The sequence below is a fragment of the Colobus angolensis genome, unplaced genomic scaffold (assembly GCF_000951035.1).
Source record: "Colobus angolensis palliatus isolate OR3802 unplaced genomic scaffold, Cang.pa_1.0 Scaffold97, whole genome shotgun sequence".
Lineage (NCBI taxonomy): Eukaryota > Metazoa > Chordata > Mammalia > Primates > Cercopithecidae > Colobus > Colobus angolensis.
In genome coordinates, this window is record NW_012123709.1 from 1,071,731 (window position 1) to 1,090,125 (window position 18,395).

The following is an 18,395-nucleotide window of genomic DNA, read 5'->3' on the forward strand; positions in this document are numbered from 1 at the left end:
AAAAAAAAAAAAGAAAATCTGAATACATCTATGACTTCCTAAATGCAAAATTTGTTTGAATATGCTCAGTAAATACAAATTGGTCAATGCTTTGGAAGGAAAGAACAAGAGATGTCAGTTTAGATTTGAAGCTAGAAAATGAGACACATTTATTTAGTGATAGTCATATGGTTCTCACACAGGGAGAGCTAAATTCTGTAACACCAAAAATTTTCTTATAAAAATCTCTATTTTCATTAAAACAATAATAGAAAATTCTAAAAAATTAGAAAAGGAGAAAAAAAATCACCGTTTTATTTTTCTTTTAGTTCCCTCTATTCTCCTTTACCCCATAATTTACCATATCATAGCATATATATAGCACCTTGACACTATGACATTTTGGACCAGGTAATCTTTGTTGCAGGCAGCTTTTTGTGCACTGTAGGATTTTAGCAGCAATCCTGGTATCTACCCACTAGATGCCAATAGCACCCCGGCCCCAGTGTTAGCCATCAAAAATGTGTGCAGACATCACCAAATGTCCCCCAGGCTATAAAACTGTCCCCAGCTGATAACCCCTGATACATAGTATTCTGCCTTTTTCTCTTATATAAGTAGTAGTTTTCCATGATGCTATACTATCTTCATAATGAAAACAAATTTTTAAAGAGACTTTGATAATTATCTTTTCTATTTGAATAATCAAAAGTGAAGTAACCTGTGTATATATGATGAAGATGTCTCAGCAAAAATACTTTGGAGAAATATGGCTGAACTAGCTCACTTTGACTTTTTACCTGAGAAGCAGTTTTTATTTCACGGGAATGCTGATAATTTGGAGATTTTAATTAAAATGACCTATTATGTTAGTCATAAATAACTCCTGACAGTCTTTGCCTAAGGGGAAAAATCCTGCTGTTTAAAAATTTGTCAACCAAAGGAAGCAACCTAACAAATGTGGGATCTAAGCAGTCTACTAGAAACACATGGCATTAAATGTTTATGGGATGGAGTATGAAGCTATTTACATAAAGCCTAATTAAATTTGTGTGTTATGCAGTACAGTGTTTTGCAATATTTGTTTCCCTAATTGGGATGAGGCAGGCATTTCATAGTTGCTGGGGTTTAAAAAATTATAATTTTAGTATTGCCAGCCTCTTCTTGTCAGTTTTTCATGATGGGGATTATAAAAGGGACAAAAGAATATATTGTGATGAGGATAAGGGAAAATACATTATCAAAAGAAGTCTAACTCAAACTCTATGATATGCCCACAATGATCGTTCATGCAGACAGTCTCTATAGTGCTGTAGCCATATCTATAAGTAAGTGCTCTCTTCTCTCTAGTTCTAACAACTTTAAAATGAAAAACAAATGTTGTTTTTTATAAAAATACTTCATCGAAAATAAAAAATTAGTAATCTTTTATGAAAACATTTCATAGACAGTTAGGGCATATTTTAAAAAATCAGACCCACTGTGAGAAAACAAAATAAATAATTTACTTGGTGATTTTATTAAAAATTCTCCAACTGAAAATGTGCCTCCTAATAAGGGTATTAACTGTGGTGAATCTGTCTAATGAGTACCAGTGAGAATAAGAGACCAAGTTAAGGTAAGAAGAATTGAATTAATTTGCCTTCTTGATTTCCCCAGGTTATTGGAAGTAGTGAGTTCTATGTTGTCACTTCGTGAATCTGAAATGTCTGAGTAAAGGACAGTCTCAGGTCCAAAGCCAACCACCACTACCAATGTCTCGAACCCGCCCAACGATTCCTTTGTCTAAATACAGCCGCTCTGTGTATGTGCAGGACACTCTACTATCCAGGCTGCCGTTTGTCTGCCAAGGTTAAGTATCCAGCTCATAGATTATTGAGAAGTTTGGTTTCTTCTCCCTCCACCTGCTGCCTCCTCCCTGGCAACTCTTTTGCTTATTTGTATCTCCTTAAAGAGGAAGGGGAAAAGATGCCAAAAGAAACTCAATTAACATAATTTGGCTACCTGTTACCTCTGGCAAAAATATTCACGGGATTGAAAATTAAAGTTAACTGACAAATTCACTATGTACAAATGATTTCTATACCAATTACTGGTTTTATCTGTAAGGCTAGCTAAAGATGACGTACATTTAGGGCAAAGGAAGAGATATCAAAAACTTGACTTTAGTGTGAGCAATTCAAATTCTGATTTGCTGAACCAGCTTCATTCCAAATAGCCATGAGTAGACAGAACTTCTAAATCAGGCATATAGAAAATAAGGTAGTCTTCCTGGTCAGGTATAACATGCCAAGCAGGAAACGGCCAAATGGATGGATATCCACTTCAGAAAAAGAGATCTGGTTAATAAAGACCACGGGTGTTACTGTAGTCCTAGCTACTAAGGAGGCGGAGGCAGGAGTATTGAGTGAGCCTAGGAGTTTGAGGTTACAGTGAGCTATGATTGTGCCACTGTACCACTCCAGCCGAGGTGATGGAGCAAGACCCTGTCTCAACAACAAAAAAGGTAAAAGGCATTAGAATGCATTTCATTATACATATTTTATCAGCATTAGATGGATATGATGCAAAATTCTTACTAACATTTTAATTATGTTTTTGTTTCAATAAGCTTTGATAATTATAATGACCGATTTAAAATTATCTTTACGTTAATAATATTTCCAAGAGCATGGGTTTTTAAATTTTATTTTATTTTATTGAGGCAGGGTCTCATTCTGTCACTCACACTGGAGTGCAGTGGCTTGATCATGGCTCACTGCAGCTTTGAACTCCTGGGCTCAAGCAATCCTCCCACCTAGGCCCCTCAAAGTACTGGGATTATAGGCGTGAGCCACTGCACCCAGCCAAAAACACAGGTTTTTATTTCCATCTGACATGAGGGGAAACCTGAGTGACTTCTCATTCCAGCCATTAAGGATGGGAGCCAGAATGACTACCAGCTTGATGGTCTTCCTTGGACTGCACTGGTCTGAATGCCACAGTGTCTAATCTATCCCATTCCTTCGTGATTAACTTTTGCCATTACAATAATATAAATAGATTTTGTTAGTTTACTTACCAATACATTTCCCTTTGTGCACCATGAGCTGATCAGGACCCCCCATATTGAAATACAGAACTTCACAAGAGCCAGGAGAATCTTCACTATTACATACAGAATACTGTCGTTCTCGCCTTAAAAACAAATTTGAACAATACGTTTGAACAATCATTTTTTTCTTTAAGATTAACATAGGAATGTTATAGATTAACATAGGCAAGAATGTCCCTCCGTTTTCTCCTGTTTGTTACTGTTTATTAGCCCACTCACAGTCTAACATCTGTTTCTACTGGGAATTGAGTGGGAGGTGCTAATGGGAAAGCCATTCGTTTCCCCACTTCCCATTGTCATCTTCTCCACATGAAAACCACAAACCCTTAACTCCAGGTCTGTGCTGCCCGATGCTGTGGCTACTAAAATAAAACTGAAAATTCAGTTCAAGTGCAGTAGCCACATTTAAGTACTCAATAGCCATACATGGCTAGTGGCTACTATATTGGACAGCACAGATACAGATCATTTCCATTATCAGAAAAAGTTCTACTGGTCAGCAGTGATTTAGATCAATTCCACATGTATCCCACATTGCTTCATTCCCATGCACATGCGCATCTGGAGAAAGCTGTAAAACAGAGGGGGTTGGAGCTGCCACAAATTCCTGGTTTCCAACTGGGCCTCCAGTCATTGAGTGCACATTCCTTCTCTTGCTTGTCTTTGGTACATATTCCCATCATTCCCTACCATGACTTCTCCAAAACACTTAAAACCCAACCTCTCCTCTCTTTCTTTTTTTATACTTTTTTTCTGGTGGGGAGCAATAGCTAAGAAACTAGATCATAATGCAAAAACAATAAATTAGGGGAGAGGGTGCAGGGAAGAGGTATGGGAGAGACCTCTCGATGGTCAGGATTGAACACTTATCAGAAACACTTTGATGAAGTGCGTGGACAGATCTCTAGAGAGACCACCCTCTCATTCTCAGCATGATTTTGACTTTTACTTTCACTGATTACATGATGCAATGAGGAATACAGTCCACAATTTCTATTGTTCCACCTATAAAGTTACTTGGCATTGGCACTATTCATTCTTTGTGGGTGACTTTGAGGAAGGATGGCTACTCCTGTCCTCAGTCCCATCCCCTACAGAGGTCTCCTCTGGAATCTTAGTCTATTAGTTAGTCCCTTTCTCCTGTATGTTCAATCAGCCCCTCTCTCTGGGCTCCCTCCCCCCAGCCTATAAATCTTTCTGATCCACACATTCCCCTCCCTCAACCCTGCACCACCCACCCCGTCACCCCTCATAGTCACACTCCTGCACTTGTTGTTTCCACTTCTGCACTATTTACCCCTCACACTATTGCAATGTCAGTAAAACTGCCACCTCCCTCCACTCGCTCTAAACCTGACTTTTTCCCTTGGCTCTCTAATTTTGGTTAGAGGCATAGTCATCCATTCTGTCTCACAGGTCACCTGTAAGTCTCCTTGGGCTCCTAGATCTGCATCTAATTGGTCTTCAAGTACGACCCTCTCCTCTCTGTTTCCCCTGCCCTATTTTTTTTCATCTCCAACTTTCTCCTGGACACATGCAATACTCTGTTATCATCTGGTCTTTCTGCTTCCAATCCTACACATCCTCTCTTTCCTTAAAACCCTCCCACACTGGTGACAAGATTATGTATTATGATACAGATATCTTACACCACACATATGTCCACATATTCTTTTTTTTTGAGATGGAGTCTCACTCTGTCACCCAGGCTGGAGTGCAGTGGTGCGATCTTGGCTCACTGCAAGGTCTACCTCCTGGGTTCATGCCATTCTTCTGCCTCAGCCTCCTGAGTAGCTGGGACTATAGGCGCCTGCCACCATTCCCAGCTAATTTTTTTGTATTTTTACTAGAGACAGGGTTTCACCGTGTTAGCCAGGATGGTCTCAATCTCCTGACCTCGTGATCCGCCCGCCTCAGCCTCCCAAAGTGCTGGGATTACAGGGTGAGCCACTGCGCCTGACCCATGTCTGCATATTCTAAACATCAGAAAATCACAAATACGTTGTAGTTCTGTTCAAATTTCTACTTCTAAAGTTACACGTGCAACTAGGAACACACTGAGATTTATGAAGAAAAGGATAAAAGGAAAGGTTCAAAATTACATGCCAGACTTAGTAACATAAATTATGCAGAAGCATCTCTGCATCAGCTCTGGTCTCCTCAGCAGATGGTGCTAATGGTCATTTTAGTCTAGGCCATCTTTCTGTTCTTTAGTTTACAATGTGTAAATGCTTGGTTTTAAGGTGTTTTAGAATGTGAATCACCCTATTATGACGCATAAGCACAAACACAATGAGTGTTGACGGCTGTAAGATTAAGGAATAATTAGTATTGAAGGAAAAGTAGACATAATCTTAAAAGTGAAAGTAAGAAAAGGACAAATGTGGTACATGCTGCATGGCACAGGTTGTACCAGAAACAATTCTGAAGGATAAAAAGCTAAATCACAGAGTTTGAAAAGAAGGAATAAAGAGACAAATGCAATGTCATCAATGTCTATTGTTTTCACCAAAAAGATTCATATATATTGGATGCTTATACTGTCTACTTGGGACTCATCAAGAACTGGGTTTGGAACAACCTTTTGAATTTGAATCCATTCATAAGTAAAACAGCTTCTGTACTCCAGCAGAAACAGCCATTCTGATGCAAACAAATGGTGTTCAGAAGTTATGACTCTGGTCTCATCATCAACGATCTATTCCAGACTATGGATGTTCATGAGGTTTGCAATATTACTACAATATTAGAAATATCACCCATGTTATCAGTTTTGCCAAGTAACTTTGGCAGTTCCCAACCTATATGGATGAAGGGTGTTTCAAATAAAATTACCAAATAGTATTAATCTAGGTCTTTAAAAAGAACAGAGAATTAAACATAATACAATTTTAGATGACTAAATTAGGCAGCTAGGAACTTGATACCCGAAAAAAGAAAAAAGGGTAATCTTTTTTTTTTTTAAAAAAACCAAGTGGCAAGAAGAGAGATGGCAATTTTTCAAGTGGGGACTTGAGAATTGGGCTACCATCCAAAAGATTGCTCTACCAATACGATCAGTGTGTAGATGAAGGGGCAGGATGGAAAAAGGATCTCATCTGAGACACAGGGGCAGGGATAGTCTCACCTTACTGCCTAACTCACCAAGATGCCACAGAAAATGCTAGCTTTAGGTCCCTTAATTTGAAACTCAGAGCCACTTTGTAGAGACAACATTAGTAAGAATTCCTGGTATTGTTTAATTTGAGGTAAACCAGTCTATGCCTCCATGGAACCAACCAGAGAAACTGAACAACAGAGGACCATGTCTGGAGAGACATATCGAGGATCCCCTCTCCCCTACATCTTTATACTTCGATGGTTCCCCAGTTTTTTTGCGGAGAGCGGAGACAATCCCATGTCTTATACCCTTAATGATCTCTTCTCTGTAAGGATGAGGAGCCAGCAGTTACCACACCTGGCTTTAGAATAGGGAAAACAAACTAGATAACCTAATCCTCCTGATGGTGGATATAAATAGGTGATACATTCTAGATTCTGGGCTACACTATAGTAATCGGCAAAGACAGCAAGTCTGAATATGTGAAGGTAATTTTCTACCATGAGCTATTTTATAGAGGTTTTTTTTGTTTTTAGTTTTGCTTCTTCTACAAAATTCAAATTGCCCACTTATCAGGAGCAACATCCTGGAAGCAAGGCAGGGGGTTAGGGGGACTATGTTTGCACTTCACAAATATAGCCTCACACTGAACTGTACACGTTGAAATGGCTAATTTTATGTTTTTTGATTTTTACCTTAATATTGGAATAAGTGAATCCTTCAAGGTGGGAAAAGAAGGCTTGAAGGATAGAAAATAAAGTTCTTCAACAAAGGCAAAGACTCATCAGTGAAAAGCCTTTGAGTATCAGGCCTTTACGTTCTTTCCATTAGAATAGTGAGTGGTTTTCTTTTCTCTCTTTCTCTTCTTTTCAGCAGTGAAAATCTTTTGTTAAATAAAACCTCACTGGTTTTTCACATACCCCACAGATCAAGAGAAGCAAAATTGCCCTGGTTAAAGTGGCTGCAGACTCTACGAACACCAGAAACACAGTGTCCCACTTTCCCTGTGTTGTCTTCCCTCCCTTACTCCCTCCCTGCATCAGATGTTTACCAGGCACCTACCATGTGTCTTCCAGGCACTGTTTCAGGCTTTGAGGAAAACACAGACAAGGGCTTTGCTCTCACAGACCTCACATTCCAAAACAAACAAGTGAACAACAATTTCAGCAAGTGCTAAGTGTTATGTAAAAAATAAAACAGAGAATTGGAGAGCAAGGGACAAAGCAGGGAAATAGGGTAGAGGGGGGCTCAGGAAGGCATCCCTGAGAAGGTTGCATTTGAGGGAGAACTGAATAAGAAGGAGCTCACCAAGCAAAATGCCAGAGGGAGAGTAGCCCAGGCAGAGGGGACAGCAGAGGCTCTGAGATGGGAAGGAGCTTTGTTGCCCAGGCTGGTCTTGAACTCCCGGGCTCAAGTGATCCTCCAGCCCTGGCCTCCCAAAGTGCTGGGATCACACACATGAGCCACCATGCCCAGCAGGCTATCTTTGATCTCAAAAACAAGCCTAACCTTGGATTCACCGTTTATAGTTAGCCACAAAAATAGAAATGTTTAAACTTAAAACAATCGTTTTTCATGTATCTGAAAAGACTTATTTATATCATTGATTTAATTCAAGCGTTCTAATACAATAAACATTTGTTAGATATTTCCTAGTGAAATTCTCTGACAACCTCAAACTCTGTTGCTTATTGGATGCCCAGATTCAAAAATAATTTAAATTGGGAAGGAGTTATAATCTTAAAAAGGAATGGTTACCAGAAACAGTATTTTTAAAAACTTTAGTTAACCCTAATAGTAGGTAAACATTAGTGTCAAAATGATTTCTGAACTGTCTTTTTAATAGTAGATAATTAGGGAAAGAACTAAAATGGTTCCTTCTAATAAACAAACTGTACAGAAGTTTATATAAATCTTGTTTGGTGACTAAAATGTTTCTTTTCATAGAAGCAAAGTGGTGATTTTAAGTTCTGCTCAGAGTCTCACAAGAGATAATTTAAACATACAATGAAGGCTGAAGTCCCCACACTATTTAGTAACCCACCCCACTCATAAATGGTTTCTGCACTAAAATTCCTTTCTGGTCTACAGGGGCCACAGCAAATAGAGAGCAAAGTCACAATTCTTCCGTGAAAAAGATATAGAACAAGTAGTATCTTTTAAGTGACCAGTGGTGACAGGGAACAGCCCAGGAGCCCACCTCAGTACTAGGGAGGGGATCCCTGGTAGCCAACTGGGGTTCCTGCTCTCATATAACAGATGTCCCACCTGTGCTCATTTTCAGGCACTCCTTACATCTGTAGTGGGACCTAATGCGTTGTAGACTGAAACACTGGATGATGATGATTCAAATGGAAGAAAATTTTTAAAATCACTTACTGAATTTAAGTTATTAAATGTTAAATCAAATCATACTAAGGCAAGTTTGTGATGGTTATAGGCTGTTATAAAGGGGAATGAGGCTGGGTGCGGTGGCTCATGCCTGTAATCCCAGCACTTTGGGAGGCCGAGGCAGGTGGATCATGAGGTCAGGAGTTCAAGACCAGCCTGGCCAACATAGTGAAACCCTGACTCTACTAAAAATACAAAAATTAGCTGGGTGTGGTGGCATGTGTCTGTAGTCCCAGCTACCTGGGAGGCTGAGGCAGGAGAATCACTTGAACCCAGAAGGCAGAGGTTGCAGTGAGCTGAGATCATGCTGTTGCACTCCAGCCTGGGTGACAGAGCGAGACACCGTCTCAAAAAAAAAAAGGGAATGAGCAACAAAACTAGATTCATGATAGATACTTGGAAAGTGTTAAATGCAATTTTGTTTCATATTGCTAAAAGTATACTTAATATATTGCTAATATATTAAGATATATAAGGTTTAAAAAAAGTTATTAAGACTATTGCCTTAAATTTCCATCAAATTTCACTACATCTTTAATGTAGTGAAATCCTTCTACATCTTTCATTCTCCCAGATCAGAAATCCCAGGGACTTACCTAGACCTTCCCGAGGAATTTGCCCGATGTTTACCATTTCCTACAAAGTCAGGAGAGCCTCCATGTAGAATGGCAGCTGTTCTGGGTCCTCCTGGGTCCTTCTTAGAGGTATGATCTTGGTTTGACAAACTAGCAATTTCCAAACGTTCCTAGAACAAGAAAAGTAAAACCTACTTTAGATGTAAGTCATAAATGGAAGACAATCATGGTACATAATTATTAATTCAGTATAGAATGCAAATTTTAAGCTGAATGTTTACAAGTGAAATAAAAGTGAACTCAACTTTTAATAGTTTAAAATAGCTAGAAGGAGGACATTGAATGTTTCCAACACAAAGAAATGATAAATGTTTGCAATGATGGATGTGTTAATTACCCTGATCTGATCACTATACATTATACGTATCAAAATGTCACTATATACCCCATGAATATATGCAACTATTATTTGTCATTAAAAAATAAAATTAAAAAAACGTTAATGCCTAAAAATGTACTGGCTCAAAAACTGAAGTCCAGGTTATGGTTTCAAGAAAATGTAAATTTTATAAATGAAAATGCTTAGAATCTTCCAACAGTGTAAAAAGTTAGGGAGAAGAGTAACAGGAGATGAACAGAAGAAGGGGGAATCAAAGAGAGGGTAGAGAGTGGCTGACAGGAAGGCAGGTCAAGCGTAAGACAGGAGCACTGGTGGAAACGGGGATCTCATCTTACGTTTCTACGCAGGTTTAGTTTCACATAGGGCAGTACACTTGTCTGTGGAAGTAATTATACAAGACAGAAAGAAAGGCATTATCAGTCCCATTTTAAGGGACAAGTAAAGTGAGTCACAGAGAATGTCACCTTGCCAAGGTCACAGAACGAGGCAGTAGAAAAGCTGAAGCTTTAAACCAGGAGAAGCTTGTTTGTGCTTCAGTGCCTCTTCCTGCTACCACATCGTGTCCCTTAAGTTTAATGCTATAATTATGTAAAAGAGAATGAGTAAAATTTTATGTGAATTTCTCCAAACATGTCTGACTGGTTTTTTGCTTGAGCTAGACTCAGGAAAAATAAAGGAAAAAGTACTCTATCCTTTTTCACCACTGTCTTTTAAATCTGCTCTGTTGAATAACTCTTTTTCATCACTGAATGAAATTTCAGGCAGCTCCATACGGCTTCTATGCCCTCTTCAGTACCAACAAATCATTTTATTTTCCAGGTATTAAGAATTCTTGATCGGGTGCGGTGACTCACACCTGTAATCCCAACACTTTGGGAGGCCATGGTGGTGGGTGCATCACTTGAGGCCAGGAGTTAAGGACCAGCCTGGGCAACATGACGAAACCCCATCTCTGCTAAAAAATACAAAAATTTGCCAGGCGTAGTGGTACACGCCTATAACCCCAAATACTTGGAAGGCTGAGGCACAAGAATTGCTTGAACCTGGGAGGTGGAGGTTACAGTGAGCTGAGATCATGCCATTGCACTCCAGCCTGGGTAACAGAACGAGACTCTGTCTCAAAAAGAAACAATTTTAGTCCAAGTTAATTATTAAAGCCGCAATCTTTTTCCCTCCCTCATTTGATAAATTATAGTAATTATGTAAGTCTAAATCATCTACCGACAACATAAAACTCTAAATTTTGCCACCTATTTGGGGAGTCTGAAATACACGGTGAATATTTATTTATTTCTAGTGCTTCATTTTATTTTGTATTACTGATAGTAACACAGATGTCATCAGTGGAAATAAAAACACTTTGTTTTGCAAAATATAAATTATTTTATTATGATAGAGTTGATAGGGTACCTGCTTAGCCATTTCTTTCCTTTTTTTCTCTTCTTTTATCTCTTCTTTCCTTCTCTGAATCTCATGTAGGATTTCACGTTGCTGAAATAAATGAAACCATCATCAAAAGGCAATCTCTGAAACCTATACAACATATAAATTATGGAACTACAGAAAAATCTTTTAACTTTCAATAATTCAAACCCTCTTTTCCTAAGAGATCTGAAAATACAGCATCTCAGTACAAACTGCAGTTCTATCAGTTTTATCAGAGTTCTTATGCAATAGGCATTCCCATTTAAACAGGTTTGAGAATGTGTGGGGAGGGGCATTTACTCCCCATTCTTCATGTTTCCATGTGCAGGAGACTTCCACTACAGCAACACTGTTGGCCTCTCACTTCTTCTCACATTTGTCTTAGCCCCTCCTGTTTGATATCCGTCTATCTGCAGAGAACAAGCACTTGTGCCTGCTCTCTGCTATGGGGATCCCGGTCAGCTTGGTGAAGGTGGGCTGAGCAAGCCTCAATGCCTGGACCTGGGGTGGCCATGGCCCAAGTACCACATCTACCTGCCATTCTTTAATCACCTGCATTTTCCAATCAGCTTTCTCAATGTTAAAAGTGGTGTTTTGATCTCTATTTTGTATTATTCCTCTAAAATTCCAGACTATAAATATCAAAACTATTAAGAGATTCACCAAAAACCATAATAGCAATAATACAACATGTAAAAACATACCTCAAACTTATAGGTAGCTATAAGCAGTATGTCAAAACAAAATTTTTAGCTAAATAATCACTATCTTCTAATAAAAATTAGCCTTCCTAACAACAAGGACAATAATAAAAACTACAAACTCCCAGCAGGGCGCAGTGGCTCACACCTGTAATCCCATCACTTTGGGAGGCCAAGGTGGATGGATCACAAGGTCAGGAGTTTGAGACCAGCCTGGCCAACATAGCAAAACCCCATCTCTACTAAAAGTACAAAAATTAGTCAGGCATGGTGGTGGGTGCCTATAATCCCAGCTACTCAGGAGGCTAACGCAGGAGAATCACCTGAACCTGAGAGGTGGAGGTTGTAGTGAGCCAGTATCATACCACTGCACTCCAGTCTGGGCAACAGAGCAAGACTCTGTCTCAAGAAATAAAAATAAAATAAAATAAAAATAATAATAAAAAAGAACTACAAACTCCCAACAATAACTAGGCTACACACTTAAATAGAAAATAAGTAACAAAATCAATGGCACCTAAAAAAGACAGTGTTAATGTAAGCACAGGATAAACAAAATGATGCAGAAACAAAATAAAATGAAAAGAGAGGCATAAGAACCTAAGAACAAAACGCTAAAAGTAACTTTAAGAAACAGTAATATCCAGAAAATTAGAACGCCTCACCAAAAGATAAAAATAGATATACAAATGGTGCTGGGCACGGTGGCCCATGCCTGTAATCCTAACACTTTGAGAGGTCGAGGCCAGAGGACTGGTTGAGACCAGGAGTTCAAGACCAGCCTGGCAACATAGGGAGATCTTGTCTCTACAAAAAAATTTTAAAATTAGGTAGGTGCAGTGGAGTACACCTGCAGTCCCAGCTACGCAGGCGGCTTAGGTGGGAGGATCCCTTGAGCTGCAGTGAGCCAAGATCGCGCCACTGCACTTCAGCCTGGGCGACAGAGCAAGACACTGTCTGAAAAAAAAAAAATCCAAAAAACAGAAAACAAAAACAAATAGTACGGGTTGGAAAAAGAAACAATCCTGGATGGGAAGTCTAAATACTGTGAAGATAACAATTCTTCCTAAATAAATATGTAAGTTTTTTAAAACTCAATAGAAATCCCAGGAGGTTTGTTTTGTTTTGACTCTGGGAAAGCAATTCTGTAGATCTTCTGTAAGAATAAATGGGTGAGAATGGTTGAGAAACAAAAACAATGGAAGACGAAGGGATGGGGAGGGGTAGGCTTGACTTGTCAGATATTAAAACATTATAAAGATATAATAATTCAAAGAGTGTGGTAGAGATTCAAGAAAAAACAGATGAGTTGAACAGATCATTGACAAACAGAACCTAGTATAGGTAAGCAGTTCAGATGCACTTGAGAACTGTGTTTGCAGCTGCCGCTGCACCAGCTATAGCTCCAGCAGAAGGAGAAGTGGGTAAGTAAGGAGGTCTCTATACTATGGCTTGTATAATACAAAGGAGACGGCTCACAAATCCACAGGTGGTAGAGCACCTGGCTCATTGTAACCTCTGCCTCTCGGGTTGAAGCCTTAGGCTACAAAAAGCCGCTTGCAAGACTGCATCTTCTACTGGAGGAGTGAAGAAACCTATCGTTTCAGGCCTGGTACTGTGGCATTCCGTGAAATTAGACGTTACCACAAGTCCACCGAATTGATTCACAAACTCCCCTTCCAGCATCTGGTGAGAGAAATTGCTCAGGATTTTAAAACAGATCTGTGCTTCAAGTGCAGCTATTGGTGCTTTGCAGGAGGCAAGTGAGGCCTATCTGGTTGGCTTTTTTGAAAACACCAATCTGTGTGCTATCTATCCATGCCAAACACGTAACAATTGTGCTGAAAGATATCCAGCTAGCATGACACACACGTGGAGAGCGAGGTTAAGAATCCAAAATGGATCGGGCATGGTGGCTCAAGCCTGTAATCCCAGTTACTTGGGAGGTTGAGACAGGAGAATCAATGGAACCCAGGAGGTGGAGGTTGCAGTGAGCTGAGGTCACACCACTGCACTCCAGCCTGGGACTACAAGAGTGAAAGTCTGTTTCAAAAAAAAAAGAATCCACTATGATGGGAAATTTCATTCTCAAAAAAAAAAAAAAAATTATCTTATTATTCCTGATAGTTCTAAATGTTGTTACATATTTTTTTTCCCATGGGGTCAAAAGGTACCTATATATATGCTTGTGAGTGGAAAAAGAGGGGACAGAAATCATGTATTGGCCGTTTTTCTATTTTCATTCATGTGTGAATTTTTAATATAAATGGGAGGATGTAAAGCATTAATGCAAATCAAAATGTTTCAATGAACAAGTTTCGGTGGTTCAACTTTATAATAATTATAGATAAACCTGTTACATATTTCTGGATAACGCTAGTATTTAGATTTTTTTAAAAACAAGTAAATTCTTTTCTTTCTTTCTTTTGCTTTCATGTCAGATAGGTAATGTGCTGATGTCCTAACAAGGTTCAGGGGTGGCATATCTCACATGTGTGTGAACACCCAATCATCAAGCTTATCAACTACAGAAGGATCAAAACAAGTACATTTTTTATTGATGGCAACTAAACGGTTTGTAGCATTCTTATCACACAGTAGATTACACCCATTCACTATGTTTTCCTTTCTTTTTTTTTTTTTGAAGACAGAGTCTAGCTGTTGCCCAGGCTGGAGTGCAATGGAATGATCTTGGCTCACTGCAACCTCCGCCTCCCAGGTTCAAGCAATTCTCATGCCCCAGCCTCCCGAGTAGCTGGGATTACAGGTGTGAGCCACCACGCCCGGCTAATTTTTTTATTTTTAGTAGAGATAGGGTTTTGCCACGTTGGCCACGCTGGTCTCGAACTCCCGGCCTCAAGTGATCCGCCTGCCTCAGCCTCCCAAAGTCCTGGGATTACAGGCGTGAGACACCACAACTGGTCTCACTATACTTTTCTAACTGAGTTGTCCTACATGAAAGTACATGTTTTTAATGTTATGTGTCTTCTGTGCAGTTATTACAAGTTTGCTATTAATATTAAAATACATTAAACTATTTTTAAACATATAAAGGAAGTATTATGAATCACTTAAAGAATTATTACTTAATAAATGTGTTAGGAAAATGCCTAAGAAAAATATACTTAGGCTTTTTTTTATAACCTGAATCAAAATAAGCTCTAGATAAGTTGATTAAAGCGCTAAATAGAAAAAACAAATAAAAATTTAAACATTTAGAAAAATAAATTAAAATCAAAAAGGAAATTTGGATGCATATATTATCTTTGATTTAAAAGATTTTAAAAATAAGACAGGAGTTTATATCCTTATGCAAACAAATTAAAGAAAAATACCAATGGTAACCATTTGATGTATATATTATCTTTGATTTAAATACAAATGGTAACTATTTGTATTTAAACAAACCTGTATTTAAACAAAGCTTTAGACTGTCAGCATAGGATATAAACAGGAGTTTATAAAATACAAATGGTAACCATTTAAATGTATATATTATCTTTGACTTAAATACAAATGGTAACCATTTGTATTTTTTCTTTAATCTGTTTGCATAAGGATGTAAACTATCTTATTTTTAAAATCCTTTAAATCAAAGAAAATACATATATCTAAATGTTTGAATAAAAAATTTATTATCTGGCTTTTGCTACTCATTTGGGCATGAGATACTTGTCTCGCACAGGGAAGAACACAGCCTGTAAAACACAGTGAATTCCTGTACACCCTCACAAGCTCCAAAAGACTACAGGTGGTTTGGTTAAACAGCTTCTTTTCTCTTCTCTTTTATTTCTTTAAGACCTGGACTGAGGGCTCTAAGGGGCAGTATTGATAAGTGTCAGGAGGGAATCACTCATATTTTTTTTTTTTTGCGATGGACTCTCGCTCTGTGGCCCAGGCTGGAGTGCAGTGGTGTGATCTTGGCTCACTGCAAGCTCCACATCCCAGGTTCACACCATTCTCCTGCCTCAGCCTCCCAAGTAGCTGGGACAACAGGCACCCGTCACCATGCCTGGCTAATCTTTTTTGTATTTTTAGTAGAGACGGGGTTTCACCGTGTTAGCCAAGATGGTCTCGATCTCCTGACCTCGTGATCTGCCCGCCTTGGCCTCTCAAAGTGCTGGGATTACAGATGTGAGCCACCGTGCCTGGCTCAGTTTTTCATAGTCTTACATGTATCTACCTTTCTTGAATCAAAGGTTGGGCCAAACTTAAAGATAAGTTTGTAGGCAGAGACAGATGAAACCTACAGTAGTTTGCAATCCTCCAGGCTGGCCATGCACACAGACATGGACAAGGGCATCTCACCTCCTGCTCTTCTTTCCGTTTGGCCTCCAACAGCCTCTGCTGCTCCTCCTGAGCCCGCCTTTCCAGCATTTCTTCGTGAAAAGACTTGGGAGGGGGCTTGTTATGCTCACTGAGAAATGACTGCACGTGGTAAGCCAGTTCAAAGATCATCACCTAAACGCGTAAAAATCAACCACAAATGATCAAATAATGGGAAGGCCCAAACAGGAGACGCTACAGAACAGGAAAGCAAATCGGCAGTCAGAGGCCCATTTAGAAGGCCATTATTCATTTCGATATGACATATTCTGAATTTGGTACATGAGACAATCACAGCAGGAAAAAGCTTTTAAAGGGCCCATTGCATTGTGTTATCATCAAGACAGATCATTACTTAGGTAAATAAAAAGCTTCACTTTTCTTTTGTAGACCTATTCAACTTATTGGCATTTTCTCTATAATAAATCCAATAAAATATTTTTCTTTAGAAATAAATCTGATAAAACATTTAAGACTGCATGAAAGTAAAAGCTGTCTTCCCAACTAGAAAACCTGTCTACATAATGAGAGTTGGGCAGAGAATACTCATTGCTAACATCAGAGCTTTGTCTATGCAACATACTGAAAATATTCTGTTGGGAGTACAGAGGCAAATATTTAAAGGCCTCATTATCTCCTTGTTAGTAATGTTTCAATAAGAAGCTGATAAATACTTAGAAAGTATTTTATATAAGAGGCTGATAAATACTTAGAAAGTACTTTATTTCCACTTACAGAAGCATTCACATCTAGAATGAGGAAGAAAATGGTCTCCCTTTCACACATTCTTTATGTGAACATAGGAAGCCCCTTTCCTTACCCCCAGGAGACGCAAATCATACTTGGGTTGATAAATCAATGGAACAAAGGTTTCTGAGACCCTCCGAGTGATTACCCAACCCCAAAGAGGTAAAGAGTGCCAATCCTTCTGCAGATGAGGAACATAACATTGATATTTCTTTTCTCAGTTACAACGAAGCAATTTAAAAATTCTTATTTTCATTATATGCTTGAAACCGCTTCTAAAGGGACTTAACAGGGTGGTAAATAATAATAGAAGTCATCGTACACAAAAATATAAAGTTAGTTCATTTGGTATCCTGCCTTTCTCTTGGGGAGCAAATACAAAGAAAGCACAGCTCTTGTTGGGTGATGTTAATGCGTTTTTTCTTACACCAGAAGCTGTGGCATTTGCTGGATATATTTCACTTTAGAGTCACAAACACTAGTCTACAGTCTAAGAGGCAGGTTATTCTAAGAAAAGCTCTTCTAAGGAAAGCTGGGGAAAGTAGGCAATTTCTATCATGTCAAAGAGAAAACACTTCTAAACCAAAAAGGAGGCAGAAGCCAAGCTGTGGAGGCTTTTTCTTTTGCTGTTCTCTTTACTTTACTAGAGTCTTCTATACAAATCGATCTGATAAACCTTCTAAGACTGGATGAAAAGAACTGCTTTCCAAACTGGCTCTTGCCTCCTACTTGCCTGGTGCTACAGGGCTCACCGGCCTCCTTCAGACCTCTGCTCAAGTCTTGAAGGCCTCTCCTGAACGCCTTGTAAAGAACAGCCACTCCACCGTCACACTCTCTAGACCCCTCACCCTGATCTTCTTCACGGCACTTATAACTGCCTGGTTGGTTGTGCAGTTATTGGACTGCCTTCTGTCTGTTCCCTTCCCACTGCAGCCCACGGCGGTTTGCTCACTGTGGTTTTCCCAGTGCTGGAATAGCACTTGACACATGGTACACAAACAATAAATATTTGTTGAATAAATTAATAGAAAAATAAACTTGGCTTTAAAAATTTGAAAAAATAGAGTATACTTAAGTTTACTTTTACAGGACAAAGAGCTGTATATAGATTAAAAATTATAAGCAATTGGAAGTGCTTAAGAACAAGCTGTTTTTGAGTACTTACTTCCATTCAAATAATTAAATGACTCCTAGTTTTAAAAGGCAAGTTTCAGCAAATGCCATACCGCAATGAATCCCTATGCCATGCTTTAGTACCTAATTATGCTCTATTTTACTTGAAAATAAAAAAAAATTTCTTTAGAATTATGTCTATTTTAGACTTTCCAGTACTTCAGACTTAATAGAAATGAATTTTAGATAAACAAGAAGAGTGATTTGCACAGTGCCTTCCCATGTTTAATGTCCATTCAAATCTCATTATATGACGATGACTCAGATGAATGCTAGCACAGGCGGCCCTCGGAGACACTGCAGGTTCAGTCTCAGACCACTTCAATAAAGCAAATGTCACAATAAAGCAAGTCACATAATTTTTTTGGTTTCCCAGTGCATATAAAAGTTATGTTGGCCAGGCGCGGTGGCTCAAGCCTGTGATCCCAGCACTTTGGGAGGACGAGACAGGTGGATCACAAGGTCAGGAGATCGAGACCATCCT

The 18,395-nt window shown here is 39.0% G+C and overlaps 1 protein-coding gene across 1 annotated transcript in view; it reads right to left on the reverse strand.

The window, feature by feature from the left end:
* The window catches only part of EIF2AK4 (eukaryotic translation initiation factor 2 alpha kinase 4), a 111,088-nt gene that overhangs the window by 77,989 nt on the left and 14,704 nt on the right, over window positions 1-18,395 (reverse strand). Inside the window, exons 4-7 of the mRNA XM_011932719.1 lie at window positions 15,974-16,126; window positions 10,950-11,030; window positions 9,161-9,309; window positions 3,041-3,156 (exon numbers count right to left, since the gene is read on the reverse strand). Of these exons, the coding sequence (XP_011788109.1) occupies window positions 3,041-3,156; window positions 9,161-9,309; window positions 10,950-11,030; window positions 15,974-16,126 (499 nt within the window). The remainder of the gene's footprint in view (window positions 1-3,040; window positions 3,157-9,160; window positions 9,310-10,949; window positions 11,031-15,973; window positions 16,127-18,395) is intronic.